Source organism: Myodes glareolus, chromosome 10, assembly GCF_982192425.1.
Source record: "Myodes glareolus chromosome 10, mMyoGla1.1, whole genome shotgun sequence".
NCBI classification, from domain to species: Eukaryota; Metazoa; Chordata; class Mammalia; order Rodentia; family Cricetidae; genus Myodes; species Myodes glareolus.
This window is the reverse complement of record NC_142035.1, coordinates 23,525,049-23,551,732: the sequence shown is the minus strand read 5'-3', so window position 1 is coordinate 23,551,732 and position 26,684 is coordinate 23,525,049. Positions and strand designations below refer to the sequence as shown.

The following is a 26,684-nucleotide window of genomic DNA, read 5'->3' as shown; positions in this document are numbered from 1 at the left end:
TGGTAACCACTTTTTCTTGGGTAGGCTGTTTGCCTCCTTTAAGAGATGGCTTCCTGACTCAGTGCTAACAGCAAAAACCATGTGGCTTTTTTAAGAAGTCCTGCTACCAAACACTTAAATGGGGTTTATGAGTAGTGGGTGGCACATTACTTGATGGTAGCATGGACTCAGCAATGTCTCAGAGTTGGGGTGGTAAATATGGCTCCAGCTGGTACCTCTACCATGAAGTGAGGCTCTCATGGAACAAAGGAATGGGGCAAAGCCAGTGGCCAAAGCCACCACTTTAGTCCTAGTCACACCACTTAGCAGTTGAAAGACTCATGTGGTCAGAAAAAGATAGCGATATGGAGTGGTGGTGGTGGCAGCAGACGCCTTTAATCCCAGCACTTGGAAGGCAGAGTCAGGCAGATCTCTGTGAGTTCAAGGCCAGTCTGGTCTACAAATGAGTGCCAGAACAGCCAGGGTTACACAGAGAAACCCTGTCTCAAAAAACCAAAAAGAGATATTCAGTAAAGACAGATTCAGACAAACAAAACAAAACCAAACCCCTCTCAACAGTTTACAATGTGTTAAAAAAAAATACATGTAGGATTGTGAAAAAGAAAAGGATAGAAAAGGTCCTTAAAAAAGGAGATTAATAAAATTATAACAAGCCATATAAAGATGGAAAATATAGAGAATCTGGATTATGTATATTATTGTGTTGTTTTTAAAATTTTTGGCTGCTAAAAGATCTTGGATTATGGAAGCTGCTATATCAAACCAACCCATATATTTTAAAATTATCTTGACTTCAAAATTTAAATCAAAAGATATTTTACTTTGGGAGAGAGGTTATTATTTTATTTCTATAGGAAATGAGAGGCTGTACATTTACTCTGGGTTAAGAAAAATCGGGTTTGATTAAGGAAGAACCTCTGAAAAATCTCTGATGGGAACCGAAGGCCCAGGTGATTCAACATCCAGAATAGTTTTCAAGCTGCTGACTGAGATGATACAGTCTCACAAATAGTCCAGTCAGGACCTGACCATAATCCTAAATTTTCTCAGCTTCCCCCAAAGATTACCAGCATCCTCAATTAGCAGAAAGTAATGTAGAGAACTATGCCCACATTCCCAAAATATTGGTTATAAATGTTTGTTATATTTAAGGAAGGTTGGTTAGAATTTCTTATTGGTTATAGTAAAAAAAAAAAAACAAAAGGCTAAACAGAGGTGTTAAATCCAGACATCTCTTTCTAAAAGAAGAAAGGGGATATGACACAGAAATGATGGGGAAAGGGTAAATTATTGAATCTACTCTAATTCAAAAAAACAACTGCTAATCTCAAAACATTTTACATTGGTATGGATTTTAATTTATTGATACAAATGTAAAATTATTTCTGTTATCCTGTATGTATGTTTCTACTCTTGCTTGGGGCATTGTGCTTATACAGTTCATTTAAAAATGTAATGTATAATTAAGAAATGCAGATTAATAGTCATCTATATTAGTCAAATTTATAGTCATGTATGTTTTCAAGGTCATAAACATATACATTTAGATAGATGGTCTTCAAAAACTTCAAAGATCTACAGAATATGGCATTTAAGATGCTTTAATAACACAATTTTTTAATGAAAATGAGACATGTCTTTTCCTGGCAGTACCAATCTACTTCAGAGAGGTTGGGCATGAAAAAACTCCATATGGAGTTTGCTTTCTTTATGGTAAAAGCTAGCTATGTGGGCAAAGAAACTGACCTTGCCTCAATTGCTGACAGTAACTGTCCAAAATAAACTCGCAGGACACAAGAATGACAAATGATGAACTTTGCCAAGACAAAGTAGGACAGTTCTTCAAAACCCCTGCTTCACAGTCTGTCAGATATTCTAAGCCTGTAGAAGAGAGTTGGATGCCCCAATGTTACGGAAAAACTTTGGGTGACTATCCAGGCAGCCTGATGTCCCTGTCATTAGGTAACGTTTCACCCTTCTGGGGTCTTTGATGGAGTTGAAGACTCAACAGTTATAGTTTTCCTTAGTTATAATGTAAAGTAAATTAGACAAAAAACTTTAGACTCACCAAGATAGATAATTATTTTCTCTAATTTTGCCAATGCAAATGGATTAGATATATTACTGTAATTCTTACTTAATGACTGTTTTTTTGGTATGTAGTTTTACTATATTAAGGTTAAAACCTTCCTTTTTTAATTAGACAAAAAGGGGTAAATGCTATGGAACAATCCTTTTCTACACTATGAATATGTACTAATAACAAAAAGTTGTCAGGTTGGTAGCTGAGCAGGAAGTATAGGCAGAACAGCCAGACACAGGACTCTGGGAAGAAGGAGGGAGGAGTCAGAGGTGATGCCAGCAGCCAGCTGCTAAACAAGCAGGATGTATAAAATATGAGGTAACAAGCTATGAGCCATGTGGCAAAATATAAATAGAAATTTGGGTTAATTTAAATGTAAGAGTTAACTAGTACCAAGCTTGAGCTGTTAGTCTAGCATTTACAATTCACATTCAGCCTCTGAGATGGTTATTTGGGACTAGAAGGTCAGGACAAGCAACTACCAGAGATGGGGCAGAAAGACTGGCCCCAGGCTGGGGCCCACAGGCATGAGGCTTGCTCTCACTGACCTGAGGCCATGTGCTAAATGGAGCCATGCAGGAGGGCCTAGTCACAGCTCAGCAGTTTAAAGTTTGGCTAAAGCAGTCAGAGAAGGCTGCAGACGTGCAAAAAGTCGGGTCCAGATTGAGAATACACCTAAACAGATACAGTATGCTTAAAAAATGTGCTTAGATGCTGAAGAAAGAAAAGGAAATGGGCATAGACAGACTTACAGTGTTGTAGATGCTTTTACCTGCTCAAATACAGAACAAAAAAATCATCTTTAGCTGACTTGTGCACACGGCACACTCCATAATTGTGTCAATACATATATCACCTTTAAAAGCTTGTGTTTTCAGGGAAAAAAAAAAGACCAGACACCAAGGAAACATATCCCAGGTGATCCAGTCTCTCAGAATACCTCTGCTGCAGTTTCCTCAAAATTCTGCAACCAGAATAGCTTCAAAGCTGCTAGCTGAGATGGTCTAGCCTCACACACTGCTCCAGTCAAGACTTCAGATGAGCTCTACACTGCCTCACCACACAGACTAAACAAAAAAATAATAGCTAGCTCTTTCAGGATTTGACTGTTGTTACAATTTTCTCAGGGTCCCCTAGATATGCCATCACCCCCACACGACAGGAAGCAGTCTGGAGAATATGACACCCACATTCCCAAGAGGTGGTGTGGATGGTTTTTGATCATTCAATGGATTTTGGATGTTTATCATGGTGGGGGGAGGGGTGGTTACAAGCTATTGTCAGTTATGGTCAGGGAGAAAGCTGAGCAAAGGAGATTAGATTCAGGGATCTCATTCTGAAAAAGAAAAAGGGGGATATGGAAAGGATAGGAATCTACTTTAAAAAGCAACTATTAATCTCAAATATTTACATTGGTATGGATTTTATATATTGATACAAATTTAAGTTTATTTTTGTTATACTGTATATGTTTCTACTCTTTTTTAAGGTATCATACCTATGTAACTGTAAATATGTAATCTATGATTAATAAACACAGGTTAGTAGTAAGTTATCTAAAATTATCAAACTTGTAATCATATTAGGTATATTTTCAAGGTTAAACAGAGATATTTTAGATAGATAGATGATATTCAAACACTTCAGAGACCAACAAAATACAGGATTTAAGATGTTTTAATAACCTAAGGATTCTCATGAGAGTAAGACACATCTGCTCTTGGCAGCACCAATTTACTTCAAAAAAGGATGATTGGCATCAAAGAACCTCCATATGGAGTTTGCTTTTATTGTGCATAAGTAGTCACTGGGCAAGAAACTGCCTGCCTTTGCCTCAACTGCTAACAGTATGCTGTCCAAACTGAACAAGCAGGACACAAAAGGTGACTGCCAAACTTTAAAGACAGGGTAGGACAGTCCTTCAAAACTCCTGCTTCACAGAGAAGCCTGTCAGATATTCTAGGCCTGTAGGCTGAAGATGCATTTCCCAACGTTGCAGAGAAACCTTGAACGACTGTCTGAGCAGCCAGCTGTCTCTACTATTTCTACAATTTTGGAAGTTGCTTGTTCTGTGTTGAAAGGGAGTGGGGCCCCTTGTTCTGGCCGCATGGCTAGCTTACACCCAAAATAATCACACAGAAATTATCTCTAGTCTCTTATTGGCTAACTCTCACATCTTGATTTAACCCATTTCTAATGATCTGTATATCACCACGAGGTTGTGGCTTATGGGGAAAGATTCAGCTGTCTGACCTGGTGTCTCCATGGCGGCTCTCTCATTCTGCTTCCTTCCTCCCAGAATTCAGTTCTGTCTTCTCTGTCTACCTAAGTTCTGTCCTATCAGGCCAAGCAGTTTCTTTATTCATTAACCAATGAAAGCAACACATAAACAGAAGGACCTCCTACACCATTTCTGCACGTTCTCAGATGGTAATATATACTTCTCAGATCTTTGATGGGGCTGAAGCCTCGATAATTATAGTTACAATTGTCCTTGTTAGCAAATTCAGAAAATGACACTCACAAAAGAAATGTAAAGTGCATGAGGTTGAAGCTTAAGCTGTTTATCTAAGAAGATGTTTTAAGGTCTAAAAAATATTTTTAGGATGGTAATATAAGTTATGATAGAAAGAGGAACTTGTCTCTTGAGGAAGAGATCTGGTCAGTCATCCTCATTAACTTAGACCATGAAACCCAATATGGACAAGTTCAACAGAACTGCCATATACGTGTCAGCATTGCCAGGGCATAAATTTCATTCATTTTTCATTCAATACATGTTATGACAGAAAATGGTTTAGGTATAAAACTTTGGACTCCCTAAGATAGGATAGATAATACAGTAACACAATACTTTCTCTGAATTTGCCAAATGCAGATAGATTGGACATTGTGAATGTGGTTCTCATCTGATAACTGTTCTTACTGTATACAGTTTTACTATGTTAGAGTTAAAACTTTTCCTTTTTATTTAGACAAAAAGGGAAAAATGTTGGAGAATATTTATTTACACTGCAGAGATGTGTTTCTGCCTAAGGCTCCTTCTGATTGGTCTAATAAAGAGATAAGAAAGAGGTAAATGGCCAATACCTAGGCAGGAGAGAATAGGCAGGACTTCCAGGCAAAGAGAGAAACTGGGAACCAGAATCTAGGCACACAATTTCACCAGCAGATTTGGAGAAAGCTGGAAGTGCCCTATTAAGAAGTCACAGAGTCATGTGGCAGAATGTAGATCAGTAAGAGCTAGTTGGGAAACAGCCTGAGATATGGTCAAGCTTTCATAATTAATAATAGGTCTCAGAATCATTTGAGGGATGGTAGTCCAACAGTCTGACAAGAAAGTTTGCTACATACACATAATTAAAAATAAATCGACAAAAGCCTACAATAACAGGATCAATCTCCAACTGTTTTGTTATCAGGCTAAACCAAATCTCAGAGATCCCACTGGTTATCAGAATCATGCTCAGAAAGTGGCCCTCCTGCAGCTCCCTCCCAGATTGTCACCAGTTCCAGTTCCTAGGTATGCCCCTTCTCAGGAAGATAGGATGAAAATGACCATAAGAAACACAGCAAGCCTGAAAGACAGTCTTCTGAGTAAAGTACTTCTACACAAGTGTGAGGTTCAGAGCTTGGATTCCCGGAACCCAGTGTGGCAGCATACGTATTAAAACCCCAGAGCTGGGGGACACAGACAAGGGCAGATCCCTGAGGTCCACTGGCCAGCCAGCCTAGCTGAATCTACGAGCTCCAGCTTCAGGGGGAGACTCTGCTCAAAAATTAGAGGAAAAAAGAAAACTGATGTCAACCTCTGGCCTCCGCATGCGTGTACACACATGTGCACATACCCACACTGACATAAATCACACACACCCACCCACACACACACACCCACAGATGCACACGCAGAAACAGTCAAATCTGAACCACTTTCCAGAACTTCTAACGTGGCTGAATAGTTTCTACAGCTCTCACACGTCTATGTTCATTGCCTCAGTCCAGATGCAAAGAGCGCTGAGCAAATGACCTACTATACTACTGGGAAGGTCACCCATGCCTGATTACATTAAAGTCCATGTGACCAAGACCCTTCTGTTTTAGAAGAAACAGGAGGTAAATGGTCTAATTAACCCTGACCAGGATGCTTTTTTTTTTTTTTACCACCAATGATAATGATGAGGGACACTGTCCTTTTTAAAAGTGTCCTAAGAAACTGGTGCCACAGACCTCATAGGAAAAAAAGCACGTATATACACATATGTTTCACTACATACAATTCTAGGTGAGGTCTGACACCCCACCCACCACAGCCGCATACTAAGTCCTGCTCTGGAAACAGAATGAAGGGACCCAGCACACTGCTGAATGTTGGTCCAGAGAAAGGTGGTTTTTTCATTTACTAACATGTTGTACTTGTTCCTTAAAGAATGCATGATCATGGAGAAGTCAACACGGCTGAGCCAAGACCACCACTTGACCCCAGGCACACAGATATCTGGGCAAGTAATTCAGCAATTCCTGGCTGGAGGCAGGTGTCTGGCAGGCATACTGCACGCACTTGTCTTGGCGCCGTGGTTGCCTCACCTTTCATGTCCACCTGGTTTTCGAATCGATCCAGTGACAGAGTGACACAGCGCACCAGCATGTTGGAGTCCACCAGCGAGCTGTTGATCTGCTTCAGGAACACCTGGAACTGGAGCAGAGATGGCACTCACTGGCTGGGGCTGCTGGCCAGGGGCCACTGATCTGCCCCAGCTCCACTACTCGGCCGGTAAGATACACTAAGTAGCCTGTTCTCCCTGCGGGGCTGCTAGGATGCTGTAACCCAGCCAAAGTTTTCAACCTAACATTCTTAGGGTCCGGCTCAAAGCATGACAGAGTAGGTATAGTGAACATCTGCTCATTGCCCATTGGAACCCAGACAACCGATGCTGCGGCAAACACTGTGGAGTCCTGGGCGAGCCTTACCTTTGCATCAGTGTTGATATATTTATTGAATCTCTTGAATGCATCGACGTTGAACTTCATCAGCTCTCCCAGGAGGTCAAAGTAGCTCTGGAGTACATCCCTCGACTTGCACTCACTGTCCACAATGCAGTATAAGATGTGCTGGGGTGAGCAGGGGACAGGGTGAGGGTGTGCATGGGGCTGCTCCTGCCTGTTTGCCACTCAGGCCTGGCCTGAAGCTCAGAACACTCGCTTGCTTCAAGCCAGTATCCAGGCGGATGGAACCTGTAACTCTCTAGGTTCTTTGCTGAGGCTACTTGGCTCCAAGGAAAGAAAAAGTCAGGTGAATAACCTCAGCAGAGGGGCATTGGGTGGGCAAGGAGTATTTGCTTTGCAGGGCTCGCAGATGAAGCTTTTGACCTGCTCTGCAGCCACCTTCATGGACAAAGTGTCTGTCTCCAGATCTAGCAAGGATTGCTGTCCAAGCACTAGGGCCACTTAAGTAAATGAAGGACAGAACTTAAGTGCAGTATACACATTTTGACCCTAAGGGCTGCCTTTAGATTTATCAATGAGACTGTTTAAAACATAAGAATCAATAAATATTTATTGAGAATAAGAAGCCAATTTAACTCCTGTTTTCAACATTTTCCACTTTTGTTTTCTGGTTGTTTTTATTTTCCCCCTACTTCCCTTTCTTCCTTCCTTTCTTTCATTGGTGCTTTGTTTATTTGAGACAAGGTTTGGCCTTGAACTTGCAGAACCCCTGCTTCTGCTCCTGAAGAGCTGGGGTTTCTATCAAGCTCAACTCACTTTCTTGAACTTACATTGATTTGGCAATTATTTTCCTTTACAATTTATGGGTCAGTTTCTTGTTCATAGTAATTAAAAAAACAATAAACAACAATAACAAAACCAAGTGTAACTCAGCCATTTGCTCCCTTATGAATCTGCTTTGTTTTTTTTTTTTTTTTTTTTTGCAGGTCACTGATAAATATGGGAATATTAACATGTAGTCAATACCACATTATCCTCAGGGTCCAAGGCCATGTTGGGTAACTCTATAGTCTATATTACTGCATGCTGACCTGAGTCCCTCAGTCACCTATCAGTACTTATAGGGAGCCCAGAGCTGGCAACCCAGGGCAAACACTAGAACAACGTGCACTTGGGAAAACCAGATTCTGTCCCTGAGCAAACTACTTAAGGCTCAGGATGAGAACTCAGAGAAAGGGGCTAGGGAGGACGGCCACCTGACACCCCAGTTCCTCAGCCATACCTCCAGAAGGCCTCGCTTCAGCAGGAACATCTGGTCTGCATAGGAGGTGGTCCCTCGGAGGAAACTTTCCACAGCCCGTGCTTGCCAAAACCTGTGACCCAAATGTTGACCCCTGACCCAGGTGGCGATGGCTGCCCTCTCCTGGTCGAGGTTCAATCCCCAGGGCTAAAGTTGTCTGCAGCCAAGTATCTGACATTTATGGAACATTTTCTAGTCTTGGGAACAGAGCAGTGAACCAAGAATTGCTGTCCTCCCATCAGGGTGCTCACAGCTCAGCAGGACCAGTCTTCCATGCGGCTGTACCAGAGAGGGTTTGCATGGCATAGGCAGTGGCATGAAGGCTAAAGAGTGGCCGCTAGTTAAGTTCCATGTGAAAACACTCTAGGCTCACTCTCAGAAGACTGGAAGGACATGAACTCTGGAGCCAGGGAGATGTGTGGACAAGTCACTGAGCTGGTCTAAAGAGAAAACAGACACCGAGTAGCCCAGAGGGCTGGGCTGGGATCCACAAGGGAAGGTCTGAAAAGGAAAGGCTGAGGTGGCAGAGACCCTGTAGGGACAGAGTCTTGCACCTGCTGAGATCCCTCCTGTCTGCGGTCTTCATAACTTTCCCAGGTAGCTAGGAACTCTGCAGCCTCTTCCTTGGTGCCTGGCCACCTAGTAGATGGCTTCTGGGACAGCTGCTGGATCTGTTTCTTCCCATGCTGCACTGAAGCAGGTTTCTTCCTTTTCACGCTTATTTCTTATAACCCCAGGTAATGTCACACAGGCAGGGCCTGGATCCCATTTTTGCCCCATCTCTCTAGTGCCACCTGGATGAATGCTCAGTCACCTCCTGGCATATTCTGTTAGTATGTGACAGGGGTACACATTCTTACCCACTGAGTCACATGAAGCCAGTAGCAGTGAGGCCAACTTCCCCCACTGGTGATCACTCTTAAGGAGTGGATGAGAGACTAGGCAATTGGGAAACCCTGGCTCCTAGACCCCCTAAGAAGTGCGCCTGTCCACAGACTCACCTGAATGAAGACTCTGCCGGCTCCTTCTTCATGACCTGCAGCAGCCGAGTTAGTAAGCCCCTCTTGCCATCACACACCAAACTCCTAAAATCAAAGGGACAGAGCACCGGTGACAGATCTGAATGAGTTAAGTCCCTGTGCTGGTGCAGAGGGGTGACTGAACTGGTGAGGCAGAGATGCTCTCTTGCTCCACCCTGTGCCAGGACATCAGAGACTGCAGCTGTCAATTCAACAGCCAGGTGCATTTCTATTACATAGGCCAGTTTTCTCTCCTCAGACTGGCTGGCAAGAGGCAGAGGCACATCCGGGGCCAGACACGGCTGAGAACAGCCAGAGGAAGGGCCATTTATATCACAAGTGGGTTTAATCCAGGCCACAGCAGAGTATGCCAGATGGAACAAAGTCTGTACCAATTGGGCAGGGCCCAGAGTTCACTCTCCTGCCCCAGGGTCATTTCCAGCTGAGCTGTGGGCTTCCAGGCCCCAGTTTCTTGTCTATGAGGCAAAGGCAGAAGATAAGAAAACGACTAGGCCTGTCATGGCGGCAGGTGTCTGGGCCCTTAAACTCTCTCTTCACACAGCATTTCCACTTCCATCCCCTGCAGACACCAGAGCAGTGCTGTGTTCATCTTATCAGGATGTTGGGGAGTTAATGGCTCTGGTTGCTGGCTAAGGTCCACAAACTCCTGTGAGCCTGGCGTATCACTGTGCTGGTCCCAAAGACGAGGCAGACAAGGCCAGCACACAAGACTTGATTCTTGGCAGGGGGTAAAAAATCTGCTTACCCTGCTTGGCACAGCTGTCACTGGGCAGGGGATGAGAAGGATGCCAGTAAAGGGGCCATTTGCATGGGACAAGGTGAAGGGACTGCAGCTACCTTTGGCAGGGGGCCGCTCGAGACCTCTGTCCTCTCCATACAGAGAGGAAGATGATGATGGCACTTCCTTCTGAGAGCTGCTGTGATGCTCAGTTAGGAAATGCAGGAGATGTGAGTATTTAGCCCATGAAGCAGGTGGGGCACGGTAGCTACGCATGAGAAAGGGCAAGTATGCACACCTGTATGTGCCCTCCTGCGAGCCCTGTAGCTACAACTGTTCCCCACCAGGATCACCTGTCAGTGTTGAGAACAGCTTCCACCTCAGGGATGTTGGCTTTCAGAGAGATGGCACTGAGTTCATTTAGCTCCTGATTGTTGAGCAGCAGGTACTTGTTCCTGAAACAAATGGGTTCAAAGGGTAAAGGGCAGGGCTGGGGCTGCTGAGCAGCCCTGCAGTGGGGCAGTAAGCTCTGCCCCTGCTGTGGGGAAGAGAAGCTGAGACTCCAGCAGCCCTTCCACACTGCTTGTCACTCATTACCAAGGTCCTTCCCTCGGCATCTCCAGGTCTCCATCGTGTGCACTGGACATTTCTATATGACTTCTCAAAGCCACCGGCACCTCAGCATGCCCAGTTCCATCTGCCATCTTACTGTGGGAGCCTAGCCCTGCTGCAGCATTCTCAGTGGCCAGAGTCACGTAAGCAGAGGTCTGAGCAGCTGTGCCAGAGCTGTCCTCTTCATCCAGGCTTATCACTATGGGTCTGTGCAGCACAGAGCCAGCATCCTCAGCTGTTTCCCACAGGAAGGGAACTCCTACACGGTTCCTTGGGTCGTTTTCAGAACAGGGCTTGGACCCTGTCACTATTGAAAACACTTCCCCGAACCCCACCACTTCAGGTGTGTAATACCTGGGAGTAAACATGACTCAGAGGCCTCTGCAGACAGGCCACCTCTGCAGCCACACTATACACTGAGCAGCTCACAGCACACCATCTGGTCACTCTGGTTTTCATGACCATGCCATGTCCTTCCTGCAGGGGCTTCTCCACATGTGAGTCTTCTGGCTAGAACACTCTCTCAGGCTGCCTCTTTGCCCCACTCAGGCCTCTGCTCACAAATTGCTTCTGCAGTAAAGCGTCACTGGGTACCAGGCAGCCGGGCAGGAAACCTGCCCACCATCCTTTCACAGAGCTGAGCTCTTCTGCTCCCACACACTGTGCCCATTTGTCACCATGCCCTCTCACTGGTGACCTTCTCTAATGTTATACTTCCTTCCCAGATGTCTCCTTCATGACAGCACAGGCCAAAGTATTTCAATTCCTCACTGCATCCTCTGAGCCAGGCATACAGAAATGCTCATTTAAGAGTTTGATGAAAGCTAGGAACAGACAGACAGACAGACACCATCCCCCCAAAAACCCCAAAGACAAAAAAAAATTAGTGCAGTTCTGTAATAAAATCTGTGCCTTCAGCCACAGATGCTCTCACAAGAGAGAATCACAAGAGAGAGTGGCTCTCAGGCCACATTGTCCTTGGGCATGTTCTATTAGCTTGTACAATGGTCCGAAACTTTAAACCAGCATTTAAAAGCCAGGTTAACCCCCAGCACTGTGAGAAAACCAAAAGGACAAACTCCCCACAGTTAACTCATCCTCTAAGCTGTTCATGGATGCTTTAATTTCTGACTTTCTTTGGGACACCAAAAAATAAATGAATGAATAACAAATAAACAAAAAATACATAACTATCAGAAACCATGTTCCAGTGTGCCCACTTCTTTGTGCATACAGTTGTTGGGTCACTGAAGTCCTTACTGTAAAGCTAAGGCCAACATCACTGGCTTTTCCTCCTTTCCTGCACTGTTTTCTTTATAATGGACAACTATTTTCTTGTACATTCTCCACTAAAAGCTTAAACATTAAAAACCAAAGATTAGAACATCTCAAAAAGTGTGTGTGCTGGAGGGGGGGTCAACACATTTCATTGTGGAAGTGGGAGCCCCCATGTTTTCAGTCAAGGGCTCTCTGAAGCTCAGGGGCCAGTTACTGAAGAAATGTGTTGCTCCAAGGGCAGTGAGTGGCAGCCACTTCTGTCCTTTCAGAGCGGCTATGAAGATGCAGGAAAAACCCAGTTCTAGATGAAGGAAGGACGGCCATACCAGGACACTGGGTGGTTCTTGCCAGGCCTTAGAGTAAGAAGTCAAGAGAGAAGATGAGGGGAATTGCCTGGAGACTCCACCTCCAGGGCACATATACTTACTCATGGTGGTCACTGAAACTCTGGAGAAGCCTCAAAAACTGGATCTTCAAGGTAATGTCCTAGAACACACATTAAAGCTATATTAGTAAGGATACTTCTATATAAAACAAGTGTGGACTCTGGTGACATCCCTGTCTTGCTACACTGTTTCTTTTGAGTCCCTGTCCTAAGCACAACAGGGGTTTTTCTTTAGCTGAAAAGTCAGACGTTCATACCCAACCAGTGCCAAGGTAAACGAATGTAGACCTTTTATGCCAACAAAATCCTAGCATAGCAGATTCAAAAAAAAAAAAATCACTTAAGTCCCTTTACATGTGAGGCTAACTTAAAAGCTAAAATGAAAACCTGTAAGAATCAGAAAGACCTGGCCCAGAGAGCCTGGGCAGAGATGCTTAGGAGCTGAGGGAGGTGTGTGGATGAGAGAGAGGCCAATAAGGTTACGGCTTCAATGTCCTGCAGTAACCAGACAGAGCCAACCTGTGAACCAGAGAGCTGGGCAAGAAGCCTGGCCCACTTAGGTTTGGCTGGTGGGAGCTTCCCAGGAGAAATAAGCAATCCTAATCCAGGAGCAGGGCCAGGAAATTAAACATAAATACAGAACGTGCTCCTCCTAAAGCACTAGCTCAGCAGTGTCCAGGGCAGAGGCTGCACAGGTCCTCCCAAACATCCCAAAATGGGGGACATGCTACCCTGAGGGTGTGAAACTCCAAACACAAGCTAAGGCATCATAGGAGCATCTCCAAGGGACCAAAGGAAAATAACTGTCAAACCATTAAAGAGATAAATTGCAAAAGAAAAAACAGAAGATGTAGTGTGTTTACACAGCAAAAACCAAGTGATTTCTGAATAAGTCAGACATGTTATCTAGACATGCAAACTATACTCCTTTTAAATTATGCACTCAGATAGACAGAAGAAAAGCAATCTGACAAGGCCAAAGAGAACAAAGCGGGGGCAGGCACTGAGGAAATGCAGTGCAGGAGCCCAGGGCACCAGGTTCTGCGGGTTTTACAGACTTCAGGTCTTGGAGCACTTTCATGCCAAGGGGCTGGAAGGGCTGCTCTGAGGCCAACAGGCACATGACCCTTCTCGTCCAAGAACACAGAAGCTCAGAGATTCTGTGACTCAGTCACGTTCTCCTGAAAAGCTGAGTGGCAAAAGATGCCTGATTCTCAGTTTAACGTTCTATCTGGGTCCCCTGAGAAACAAAAATTTCCTTTCTGCTCTCATCTTCAAGAATGAGACACTCAGGGTCAGCAGCAGCTTGTAAACAGCTAACTCCTAGTGAACATCCTGCTGCTCCCAGGTCTCCTGCTTACCGGGCTACAGTCACAGTTCTGGTTGTGACCATGGAGGACAAGGGCAGAGGCTGAATGCTTCCTCCAAATCAGTTTGTCAAACAAATTATTGAGTCCTGGGATCAACTTGAACTCAGCAATCATCCTGTGGACCTGTGTGAGGAGGGAAGGGAAATAGTGAGGCCGTAGTGAGACGGATGTGTGCCCACGATCAGTACATACAGCCATTCTCAGGATGAAGAAGAACCGAGTGCTGCCACTTAAAGACAGCATCCACGCAGCTTCTACCCTGACTGCACAGAAAAACACCCTTAAAAACATTTGTGTGTGGTGTACAAGTGAGTGTGCGCATGCATGGGCTGGAGCCCGCAGAAGCAGGATGGGTATCAGATCCTCTGGGGATGCAACCACCATGAGGAGTGTGCCATCCTACTTGGCTTAAAAATTTTTTTCTTTCTTTTCTTTCTTTCTTTTTTTTTCCTTCTTTTTTTCGTTTTTTTAAGACAGGGTTTCTCTGTGTAGCCCTGGTTGTCCTGAAACTTGCTTTGTAAACTCAGCAATCCACCTGCCTCTGCCTCCCGAATGCTGGGATTAAAGGCGTATACCACCATGCCCAGCTAGAAAATTGTTAATTTTAAGGGTTGGAGACATGGCTCAGTGGTTAAAGGTACTGGCTACTCCTCCAGAGGACCTGGCTTTGATTGGACATCCACACAGCTGTTCACAAGCTTCTGTAACTTTAGTCGCTGAGATCTACTACCCTCTTCTGGCGTTTGAGGGCACTACACACAGAGTGTATAGACAACCGGTTAGGCAAAACACCCAGACACATTAAAAAAAAAGAGAGACATGATGGTCTTTAACTTGTTTTTGTTGTGTGTGTATGGATGTTTTGTCTGCATATACATCTATACATCACATGTGTTCCAGTGCCAATTAAGGCCAAAAGTGAGTGTCAGCTCCCCTGGAACTGAATTTATATACAATTGTGAACTGCCATGTAGGTGCTGGGATTCAACTGAGTCTTCTGGAAGAGCAGCCACTCTTAAACACTGAACCATCTCTCCAGTCCCAAGAAAATGTTCTTAAATCACAAGAAAAAACCAACCTCATCATATGGAGAGAAATTCGTATCTCAAACAATTCTGCTTTTCCAGACAGGCAAAGAAGTCAGAGTCTTAGCTGACTCTGGCACATGTGACTGTGTCAGTTCACGGTAGGTGCTATTTCAGGAGGGTCTCAGATCAAGAGGAAGGATCTATTGAAGGAAGCAGATCACTGGGGACAGATCCTTCAGAGTACCTTGTCCCTGGTCCCTCCCTGTCTTTTTCTCTGCTTTCTGGCTGTCACAACAGGGACTGTTCTGTTGTGTACCACTCTTCTTGCCACAAGATATCTCTAAAACAATGAGTTGAAATAAATCTTCCTCATCCAGACTGCTTTTCATAGTGACATAAAACCCTGATTAAAGAAAACATGCTCGGCTTAATAAGAGATTCTAACCAGAGCTCAAAAGATCAGAGTACCATAGAAAAGCAGACCATAGAGACAGACTGCTCACGAACTTGGCATGGGAGCATATGCCTTTAAGCCCAGTATTTGGGAGGCAGAGGCAGGTGGATCTCTGTGAGTTCAAGGCCAGCCTGGTCTACAAAGTGAGTCAGGACAGCCAGGGTTACACAGAGAAACACTGTTTTGAAAAACAAAACAACCCAAAAAACCAAACTGACAACAAAAAAAGTCTATTCAAGAGGTTTCAATGGGCACAGGATATAGAGGTCATTACCAATACATCCTGGTAAATAATTTTTATATTTTGCCCATATCCTAAAGTTTTATGGAACGCTGAATTTAAAGGTGACAAGAGGAGGAAATTTTAAGACAGTATAGCATTTTGGCTGTGGCATGGTTATTGCTGGCTGCTTTTAGCTAATTTTACAGCGAAAACTGGGAGCAAAAAGCATAGAAGAACTTATAAAGCAAGTGGGTTAGCCAGAAAAGAAGGAACTGAAAGTTGTGGATAAAGAGGATGTGGTTGGGAAAGAGACTGTGGCCATTAAAAAGAAGCCAAGCACTATGCACAGAACTAGAAAACACAGGAAAGTGCCTAACAGGCAGCTCCAGGGCTAGAGGGATCCCATCTGCCCCTAAGGTCAGGAGCTCACTGGAAGCACTCTCCTGAGAGCAGACAGTGGTCAGGTGCTTTGCTCACACAGGGCCATCTACAGAAGCACTTCCCAGACACTCAGAGACCACTGTAGTTGTGGTCCAGGGGGACCCAGCCATTTCCTAACTTAGTAGCACACCTTACTACCACCACTCGCAGGGTGTTAGTCTTTTGCTTTGTTTTAATGACAGTGTCTTGCTATATAGCCCAGACTGGCTCTGAGCTTGGTATCCTCATGCCCTCTCTTCCTGAGTGCTGGGATTATAGATTTACAACACTATGCCCAGCTCATGTGATGCTGGTTTTTTTGTGCATGCAGCATGCAAGAGTTATGGAATCATTGAGGCTTTCATTGAGATTTCAAAGGAAGGCCTAGAGGAGGGTGGTGCATGAACCCAAGCTGTGATGGAGACCCCAGGATTTATCTATAGCAACTACAGAAGAAAGTGGCAGACAATGTCCAGGGGAAATGCCATGAAGGCAGCAATGACAAGGTCACAAGGCAAGGCTCTCAAGTCACTGGAATTCACTTCAAGACACTGCACACACCATTCTAAACACAGGGCTACAGGTTTAATGGTTTCTCTGTTGAGGTTCAGCCTCACTTTCATCTAGCCCTCTTTGTCAGTCACCAGGACCCCTGAGTTTGGTTCCCAGCATCCATGTCAGGTGGCTCACAACTCCAGCTCTAGGGAATCTGGTGTCCTCTCCTGGCCTCCATGGGAACCAGCACATATGTCACACATACACTCACACACACACATATTTTTTTACAGGCTTATAACAGTGAAAGGCTTGGTGCTCAGTTGTTCTACTGCACCTACATGACAGACCTTTTTTTTTCTAAAAAAAAAAAAAGAAAATGTTTTAATTTTTTGAGACTATAATTACATCATTTCTCTTTTCCCTTTTCTCCCTCCAAACCCTTCCAGGTATAACTCCTTTTTCACTCTTTCAATTCATGGCCTCTTTTTCTTTAATTGTTGTTAAAGAAATATATGTGTGTACACACACACTGTTTCTGAATACATAAATACAACCTGCCGAGTCTATGTAACATTACTTCTATGTACGTTTTCAGGGCTGACCATTTGGTATTAGATAACCAATTGGTGTGCCCTTCACAGAGTCAGTTTTTTTCTCAACGTAAGATTTCTCTGTGTAGTTCCTGTACTGGAACTCACTATATAGACCAGACTTGTCTCTGCCTCCCGAGCACTGGGATTAAAGGTGTGCACCACCACGCCTGGGACACAGCATACGTCTTTAATCTTACATTACTAAAATAAAGGTCTTCTCTTGGCCTGCACAGTTGCTATCTAGAACTGCTGCCTGAAGCCCAGAGCAGATGCTCCAGGCTCTAGAATAAGTCTAGCTTTCTTACAAGGAGGCAAACAACTCACAGGCTTTGCTGAGCTAGAGAGTGTGCTGTGCTGAGAAGGCCGGTGGAGGTGCACCTGAATAACCCACAGGTTATGCAGCGTCTGTTCTCCCCTCTCCTGCTCTGAGGCTGGGGAGCACCCACCTGGTTTCGCTGACGTCCCATCAGCAGCACACAGAGGACATAGAGCACTTCCAGTTTGTACATGATCTCATGCATAATCTTCATGGACTGGGGCAGCTGGGTCCTGGCTGAGGTATGTGGCAACGCATTCTCCTCCGAGGTGCCTAGAGGGGGAAACACAGTGGAGGCTGGCACAGCCCCCGTAAGATAGGTGAGGCATGGCTCCTGAGGAAACCTGCTTTACTCACAGGCGTGTTGTGAAGAAACTGGTATTAAGGAGCCATCAGACCAGACTCAACCCTCATTAGACATTTTAAAAGCTAGGAAACCTCCTTATACCCACAAGAGCAGCTTAGAAACTAGGGAAGGCCTCTGCAGTTCTGTACTCTCCAACATCAAGTACAGCATTCTCACACAGCCACCGAGGCAGCCTCTTCCTGGTACTTCTTGTCAGCAATCAGACAGTCACATGACTGGCAGCAAATTGAGGAGAACATTCTTCAGGTCTGCAGTGGCTAAGCGCTGTCTACATTGCTAACAGCATGAGGGATTCTGACAAGATTTCCCTTCAGATAATTGCTCTCATTCACTTCATTACCCACATAACAATAGTCCAGTCCTGGATTCTGAGGAAGAGCTCTGACAATGGACGGTGATGCAAGAAGATGACAGGAAGCGGCATGGCACAGGAGCTAAGAGCACAGATGCAGAGCCAGGCTGTGGTCTAACCCCAGGCCTGGCCGTGTGGCTTTGAGGAAGCCGGATGACTTCTCGGTGCTTCCTAGTCATCCTCTTTGGTGAGACAGCGGTGATGTCAGTATCAACTCCCTGCTACTGTTGTAAGGATGGAAAGAACTGACATACAGAAGGTGCTTAAAACAACGCCTGCACTAGTAAACTGCAAGGAGGGTAAATAAAGTAAAAAACCAGTTCCACTCTGCTAATGCTTGCCTGTTGTAATTCAGACATTAAAAAAGTTAACAAAAAACTGTGCCTATTAATAGGACATATTATATGAATATGATAAGATATTATATCTATGTATGTATACATACATATACATTGCTTAACAAATGATTTAATAAGCTAAATATTATCTTCTCAAACATCCAAAATTCTTTAAGTTTTTTGGAATATAGGGTAATATAGTATATACTTGTTTTCTACAATCACAGGGCAATAACCCACTGGAACTTTCTGGTTTTATTTTTATTTATTTATTTGGTTTTTTTGATATAGGATTTCTCTGTGTAGCCCTGGCTATCCTGAAACTCACTCTCTAGATCAGGTTATCCGCCAACTCAGAGATCCGCCTGCCTCTGCCTCCCAAGAGTTGGGATTAAAGGTGTGTGCACCAATGCCCAGCTTTTGTTTTTATTTTAATTAAATTAAGTTAATTAATTAATTTGAGGGAAGGTCTCACTCTGTAGGCCTGGAACTTGCTATGTGGCTCAAGATAGCCTTGAACTCAGACATCTACCTGCCACTGCTTCCCGTGAGATGCCGTCACACTCAGCAGACGGAGACCCCTCACTGCCATCTCACTGTAAGATCAGGCACTTGTGCTCTCTTTTTGGGTCAGGCAGTGTGCGCTGCCTGGAAATCAAAGTGGCAGCAGGCAAAGCTAAAGGAAAAATTGTCACTAAAAGCAATTCTAAGTGAGAAAATGGTATCTATTTAGTATATTCTTCTCTACACAGGAGAAAAGCATGATCCACTCCATCCCCACTGGGATACACTCACCAATGGCCAGAACACTGGTCTGAGGAGACTGGGTGGCAGCACAGACTCTTGCCTTGATAAAGCACTTGAGCCCCCCCCCCCCCCTTTTTGGTTTTCCAAGACAGGGTTTCTCTGCGTAACAGTTCTGGCTGTCCTGGCTCTGTAGACTGGGCTGGCCTTGAACTCACCACAGTGATCCATCCCCCTGCCTGCGCCATCACTGCCCAATTGAACATTCTTATTTAACCTGGCTCTGTAGAGCTCTGGAGAGGCCTGGAGGAGGACACGGCTATGGGAGGAGGAGGTCCAGATTGGTACACACACAGTGCCAGAAGTAATGAGTATCCATGTGGGAGAGGGCAGTTCAGGTAAGTACACACAGAGAGAAGGTGGGGTAGGGGTGGGGAGTGAGGAAGAATATGAGTATGAATTGTTACCTCAGAGTTTTAATTTGTATTTACTAATGGCTAAAGTTGTTGGGCAGCTTTTTTTTAAATAAATATTTATTTATTTACTTATTATGTATACAATATTCTGTCTGTGTGAATGCCTGCAGACCAGAAGAGGGCACCAGACCTTATTACAGATGGTTGTGAGCCACCATGTGGTTGCTGGGAATTAAACTCAGGACCTTTGGAAGAGCAGGCAATGTTCTTAACCGCTGAGCCATCTCTCCTGCCCGTTGCTAAGCAGCTTTTCATGTGTGTTCAGCCATTTTTTCCTGTTTGGAGAAATATCTATTTAGATCCTGTCTATACTTTGGAATGAGCTGTCTTTTTACTCTTCCTCTATGGTGTTCTTTATATGCTTTGTTTCATGTGCACGCTCATGTCTATGTGAGGCCAGAAGAGGGCTCTGGGTCCCTGGGAATCAAATTCAAGTCCTCTAAAAGAGCAACAAACAGCCAGGTGGTGATGGCACACACCTTTAATCCCAGCACTTAGGAGGCAGAGGCAGGTGGATCTCTGTGAGTTTGAGGCCAGCCTGCTCTACAGAGCAAGCTCCAGGACAAGCTCCAAAGCTACAGAGAAACCCTGTCAAGAAAAAAAAAAAGCGAAGAAGAAATTTTAAAACTTTGTTTGTTTATTTAGTATGCACGAGTGAGGCCAGCCTGCTCTACAGAGCAAGTTCCAGGACAAGCTCCAAAGCTACAGAGAAACTCTGTATCAAAAAACAAAAAAAAAAAACAAAAAAAAAAAACAGGAGGAGGAGGAGAAGGAGGAGGAAGAGGAGGAAGAGGAAGAAGAGGAGGAAGTGGAAGAGGAGGAAGAAGAGGAGAAAGAGGAAGAGGAGGAGGAAGAGGAAGAAGAAGCAGCAGCAGCAGCAGCAGCAAAAGCGGTGTTCTTAATTGCTGGGCTATTTCTTCAGCCCCCATGTTCTTTTTATCACTTAATTAATCAACTCTTTTGGTCAATACTCGGCACTGAACACAGGGTCGCACATGTGCCAGACAAATTACATCCCTTGACTTCTCTATACATTCTATATTCAAGTCCCTTATTACACATGTGATTTGCACAACCATTCTGTTCTGTGGGTTTGCCCTTTCTGCTTCTTAGTGATATTTTTTAAGACTTTTACGAAGTCTACTTTGTCTATGACTAATCTCCTTGCTGTGCTCAGATGGCACATCTGTTGAAAACACATGAAAACTCGTAAGGAAGACCTTTCCCTTCCGTGTGTTATGCACTTCATATGCTTCCCAAAGGCACCCTGCATACCTGCCTAAAGACTAACAATGAACCAGAGACATGAATATTGTTTCCAGTGTCCCTTAGGGAAACCTATAAAGGCCACAGGCCACAGACACTCCCAAGGTGGCTGCTTAATTAGATGTAGAAGTTTCTTTGGGGGGAGGAATTTTTACATCTATATACATAAAATAACTGTAACTTTCTTTTCTTGTGATCTCTTTGGTTTAGGTAAAACTTTTTTCAAAGAATAAGTTGAGAAGTATTTGCTTTATGGAAAAGCTTAAATGTTGATGACACATGTGATATAGGGTTCTTAATTTGAGCTGCTTTTACATTCCTAATTCAATCTATTTATTTATTATACAAATTCAGATTTTTTTTATTTCTTCTTTTCTGAAGTGAAGGGGAACTTATTAAAGTTTTAATACAGTCCTGGTGTAGGACCACCTTAAGGAAAATTCTACTGTAAGCAACTCTTGAGTCTCCACAAAAAGGCGACCAACAACGTCTCCAAGGGGTCCAGAATCAGGGGCTCCATAGAAAGTACCTTGATTGTGTTCAGACTCCTCACTGGCCACTCTCATCAGGGCGTCCAGCACCAGCGCGTTGTCTAGCCACGTGTACCACTCCTCCAGCTCCTGAAGGAAGCTGGCTGTGCCCGTGGACTCTGACACTTTTCGAGTTGCCAGTTTGCAAAGCCGTTCCACGAAGCCAGGGATACTGAGGAGAGCAGCTGCAAGGAAAGAAAGGGAAGGAACTTACAGAATAGCTCTGCAGCCTTGAACCATGACGGGGACCACTTGTTCCTTTGATTGCTGTTTCCTTCTGTTGGGACAGAGTCTCCGGGGCCTAGGCCGGCCTTGAATTCCCAATCCTTTGGTTTCTACCTCCCAAGTGTTAGGATATAGATAAGTGCTACCCCATCCAGTCAGGAAAGACTCTACTGTGATAGCAGCTAGAGCTATCCTTTTAAAAACAAAATATCAAGGGGCTGAAGAGATAGCTCAGAGGCTTAAAGAGACTGCTCTTCCAAAGGGTCTGGGTTCAATTCCCAACACCACATAGTAGCTCTCAACTATCTCTACCAGTTCCTGGGGATATGATGGTCTCTTTGAACACCAGGCACCCATATGGTGCACAAACATACATGCAAGCAAAACACCCATATACATAAAATAATAAAAAATAAGTAGCCAGGCATGTTGGCGCACACCTTTAATCCCAGCACTCAGGAGGTAGAGGCAGGTGGATCTCTGTAAGTTCTAGAGCAGTCTGGCCTACAAAGCAAGTTCCAGGACAGCTAGGGCTGTCTCAAAAACAAACAATGAAAATGAAATGTCAAGCCAAAATAAAATAGCAACAAACTTTAGAAACAAGTTCAGATTTTATTTGTGCAAGAAACCTGGCTCTAAGTGGGGATATAAATCAAAATATCTTTATGCTTTTAGTGAGTGTATGAGTTAAATTTTTGGTAATTTTTTTCATTACAAAAATACCCAGTCATATACACAAAAATATCTGTATTAAAGGGATGGAGAGAGAGCTTAATCAGGAAGTATTTGTCACACAAGCATGAGGACCTGAGGTCCACCCCTTGTACCATCTAAGAAGCCGGCCCTCAGAGCTAGTCTAGCCTAACCAGCAAGCCAATGCCTCCCTGATTCCTCCCTGCAGACTACAGGAATCTGATGGAGGTGTTTTCTCAACTGAGGTTCCTCTTCTCATTTGGCCCTAGCTGCATGAAGTTTACAAAAAACTAACAGGACAAGGTCCTCAGTGAAGAATCTTGCCTCAAAATTCAAGGTGAACAAGCCCCGAGGAAGAACAGTCAAAGATGGTGTCTGGCATATGCGCGCGCGCACACACACACACACACACACACACACACACACATTTGTATATATTCAAGGACATTCTTTTTGTAATGGTACAAATATGGAGATCACTAAATGTCTATCATCAACAAACTGATCATATATACTAGTTCCATAGAGAATACAACAAACTCTTAAAATGATGACACATTTTTATATAATTCTCCAAAAAACTTGTTAAGGAGAAAAATACAAATTCTTAAACAATATTGATTTAAGCTCATTTTCCCCCCAAAATTTAAAGAACAGAAGCAGGGCTGGGGTGTAGTTGAGTGGTGAGCATATCCAGGCTGCATTAAGCCCTGTGTTTAATCCTTAGCAGCAAGAAAGAAGAACGGAAGCATACACTCCGAGTTTCACATTGGCTGCTTATGAACAAGACAGAACAGCAACAACACTTCAAAGACCGGGTGTGGGGGTAAGCATGGTTAAGAATGTTTGCTGGCCTTCCAGAGAACCCAAGTTCATTTCCCAGTACCCACAGTGACAGGCCTCTAATGTCAGTTTCAGGGAATCTGATACCCTCTTCTGGTTTCTAGGAAAACCTACACATACATGACATACGCAACACAATACACATTTTAAAAAACAAAATGAAATCTTTAAAAAGAACTGGATGTGTTCAACGTAATACCCATCAAAATCCCAGCAAAATTCTTCAAAGACCTTTGTTTGCGGCTGTAAGCCTGATCAGGAGTGTGAAACCAGTCTTGGCAACCAGCAAGACAAGACTATCTCAAAATAAAAAATCATCTTGTATAACACTGAATGAAACATATGGGATTTGTCCCAAAAGAACTCAAAAGCATTAGGGATGTAACTCAGTTAACAGCATATGTTAAGCATGCATGATGCTCTGAATTCAATCCCATCATTAATACTCCAACCTTTTCCCTAAAACAAACAAACAAACAACAAATAAAAAACAAACAAAACCTGTGAAGTAGGGAGTTAATGGAACAGAGACAAACAGTATAGGCCATTGGTTGAAAATAATTGAAGCTGGGTGGTAAGTAAACATGAATTAGAGGTGCGTTTTCTCTACATTCCCAAGTGTGAAGTTTTCCATAATTAAAAATTTAAAAGTAAAATTCAAAAGAATACATGAAATAAAATGGCTTCTTTTTTAGATATTTGTATGTGTATGTGTATGTGTATGTGTGTGTATGTATATTCCATGCATGCCTGGAGCTCACAGATGATAAAAGAGGGCATTGGATATCCTCGAAATGCAGTTTCAGGTGATTGTGAGCTACCATGTGGGTCCTGGGAACTAAACCAAGGTCCTCTATAAAAGAAGCCAGTGCTCTTAACCACTGAGCCATCTCTCCAGTCCCTTAAGGAAACTTCTTTAAAAATAAATTACTTTATGATTATTACTATTAATACAATAGTAATGAAGAAGCTTTTAAACAACATCACAAATCAAGTGCCCGTTATAGTTTGATAAATAATTTTAGTTCCTTTTATATACTCCATGAAACAGTGTTTGATTTAATTTAAAAATTAGAATTACTTTTGGTTGTGAGCCTAGCCTTTAACGGCTGAGCCAAATGGATAAAGAAAGTGTGGTACATTTGTACACTGGAGTATTACTCAGCTGTTAAAAACAATGACATCATGAAATTTGCTGTCAGATTGATGGAACTAGAAAAGATCATCCTGAGTGAGGTAGCCCAGATCCAGAAAAACAAACATGGTATGGACTCACTCATAAGTGGATATTAGTCATTAAGTAAAGGATAATCATGCTACGATCCACAGACCCAGAAAAACTAACTAACAAGAAGGGCTCAAGTTGGGGGGAGAACGCTGGACTCTCAGGGTAAAGGGGAAGTAGAATAGACACTGCTGGGGGGGGAGTGGGGAAGGGTCAGGTACGGGGGAGATGGAGGGAGAGACAACTGGATTGCGGGGCATCTCTGGAAAGAGCTATAAAACCTACTGCAAAGGAAACCCTCAGGGATCTTTAAGGGTGGCCCTAGCTTAGACTCCTGTCAATGGGAAATATGGAGCTTGAACTGCCAACTCCTGTAACCAGGTAAGACTTCCAGTAGAGGGACTGGGACACAACCAACAACCCAGTCACAAAATCTTCGCCCTACAATTTGTCCTGTCTACAAAATGTGCTGGGGTGGCACAGAAATTGTGGGAATGGCCAACCAATAACTGCTTCAGCTTAAGACACATACCATGGGACGGAGCTCACCCCTGACACTTACTGGAGGGCCAGAACCCAGAGGCAAGATAGTCAGAGACCTAGGATAGAATCAAACACAACTGGAACTGAAAAAAAGTCAATGAAATGATTCCTAATGATATTCTGCTGACTCACAGACTGGTGCCCAGCTCAGTGGTCATCAGAGAGACTGCACCCAGCAACTGACGGACACGGCTGCAGAGACCCACAGCCAAACATCAGCTAGAACTCAAGAATCCTGAGAAAGAGGGGGAGGAGGATTGCAGGAGGCAGAGGGGTCAGGGACAGTACAAGAAAACCACAGAATCTACTAACCTGGGCTCACAGACACTGACGAGTCAACCAGGGATCCTGCATGAACTGACCTAGGCCCTCTGAACATATGTGACAGTTGTGTAGCTTGGTTGTCTTGTGGGACTCCTAACAGCGAGAAGGGGCTGTCTCTGATTCTGCTGCCTGCTGTTGGGACCCATTCTTCCTACCGGGTGTCTCACACACTGGGTGTCTCAATAGGAGAGGAGGTGCCTAGTCTCACTGCAACTTATGTGTCATGACTGGCTGGTATCCATGGGAAGTCTGCCCTTTTCTGAAGAGAAATGGAGGAGGAGTAGATGGGGAGGGAGGAGAAACTGCGGTTGGGATGTAGAAACAAGAAACAAATACAAAAACTGAAAAGAATGAAAAACCAATTAAAAGCCGATTGAGTTCTGGAGGTGAAGCTTAGTGGCAGAGTGCTTGCCTACCATGAAGCCCTGGGTTCAATCTTCAATATCACAACATAACACGCACGCACACACGCACCACCAAGAGTGAGGTTCCTCAAAATTTTAAACAGAAACTTGCATACAGCTGGCTCAGCAATTCCATCCCTAGGCATACACCCTAAGAATTGACAGTGAGTGCTCAAATACATGTGTGCTCACAGCAGCACCACTGACAACAGTCTAAAGAGAAAAACAACCCAGATGTCCCTGACACATGGATATGTTGTGGTATATATGTATCATGAACATTACCCAGTCATATAAAGGAATGAAATAATGAAATGCCACAATGTCAGTGACCTCAGAAAACGTGCTAAGTGAAAAGAAACCATGTATGAAAGGTCACACAGTGAATGATCCTGTTGGGATTTATATCCAAGATACAGCCACAGGTTAGAGGCTGGCAGGAGTCTACAGGAAGGGGAACAGGGAAGAATTGCTTATTGTGCACAGCCTTTCATCCTGGAGAGGTGAAAATGTCATCAAAGGCAAAGCTGTGCAACTTATAAATATATTAAATGTCAGTAAATTGTTCACTCAAAAGCAGTTAATTTTGTCATATGAGTGTGATGGCTGGTTTTAATGTCAACTTGTCACAGATTAGAATCACCTGAGGGACTCTCCTCTGAGCAATTGTCCTGATGGTCTTAAGTGTTATGGGAAGAGCAACCCCAAGCGTGGGTGACACTTTCTAGCAGCAGTCTGGATTTAAGAGCATGGCGGAAGGAAGATCACTGCTTCCCTCTCAACAGCTAGTTAATTCATCCTGTTGCTGCCGCCCACAATTCCTTTACAGATATCAGAACCAGGCTGCTTTCACTGACAGAGGGCCAGAGGTACTCCAAGAACCCACCAGGCTTTTGGCACTAGACTGGGACTGTGAGACACAAGTCTCTCAAACTCAGCTTCTCCAGTGTGAGGTTGACACTGTGGGACTACTCTGATTGCTGAGGCGCTGGGTTCAAGGCCTGAGCAATCGGGCTCTCAGCCTCTAGCTACGAGACAGCTGCTGTTGCTATTTCAACATAAGCCAATCTGAAATACATACATTTCTATAAA

General features: G+C 44.0%; 1 protein-coding gene across 3 annotated transcripts in view; it reads right to left on the bottom strand.

The window, feature by feature from the left end:
- Trpc4ap (transient receptor potential cation channel subfamily C member 4 associated protein) overlaps positions 1-26,684 on the bottom strand; it is a 66,524-nt gene that overhangs the window by 3,072 nt on the left and 36,768 nt on the right. For 2 of the 3 annotated variants that reach the window (XM_048431565.3, XM_048431563.3), the window contains 9 exons: positions 21,335-21,520; positions 17,393-17,559; positions 13,722-13,853; positions 12,403-12,461; positions 10,439-10,540; positions 9,329-9,412; positions 8,310-8,400; positions 7,052-7,192; positions 6,668-6,776 (listed from right to left, as the gene is read on the bottom strand). In XM_048431565.3, the coding sequence (XP_048287522.1) occupies positions 6,668-6,776; positions 7,052-7,192; positions 8,310-8,400; positions 9,329-9,412; positions 10,439-10,540; positions 12,403-12,461; positions 13,722-13,853; positions 17,393-17,559; positions 21,335-21,520 (1,071 nt within the window). The remainder of the gene's footprint in view (positions 1-6,667; positions 6,777-7,051; positions 7,193-8,309; positions 8,401-9,328; positions 9,413-10,438; positions 10,541-12,402; positions 12,462-13,721; positions 13,854-17,392; positions 17,560-21,334; positions 21,521-26,684) is intronic. The other variant, XM_048431564.3, reaches the window with a different exon arrangement.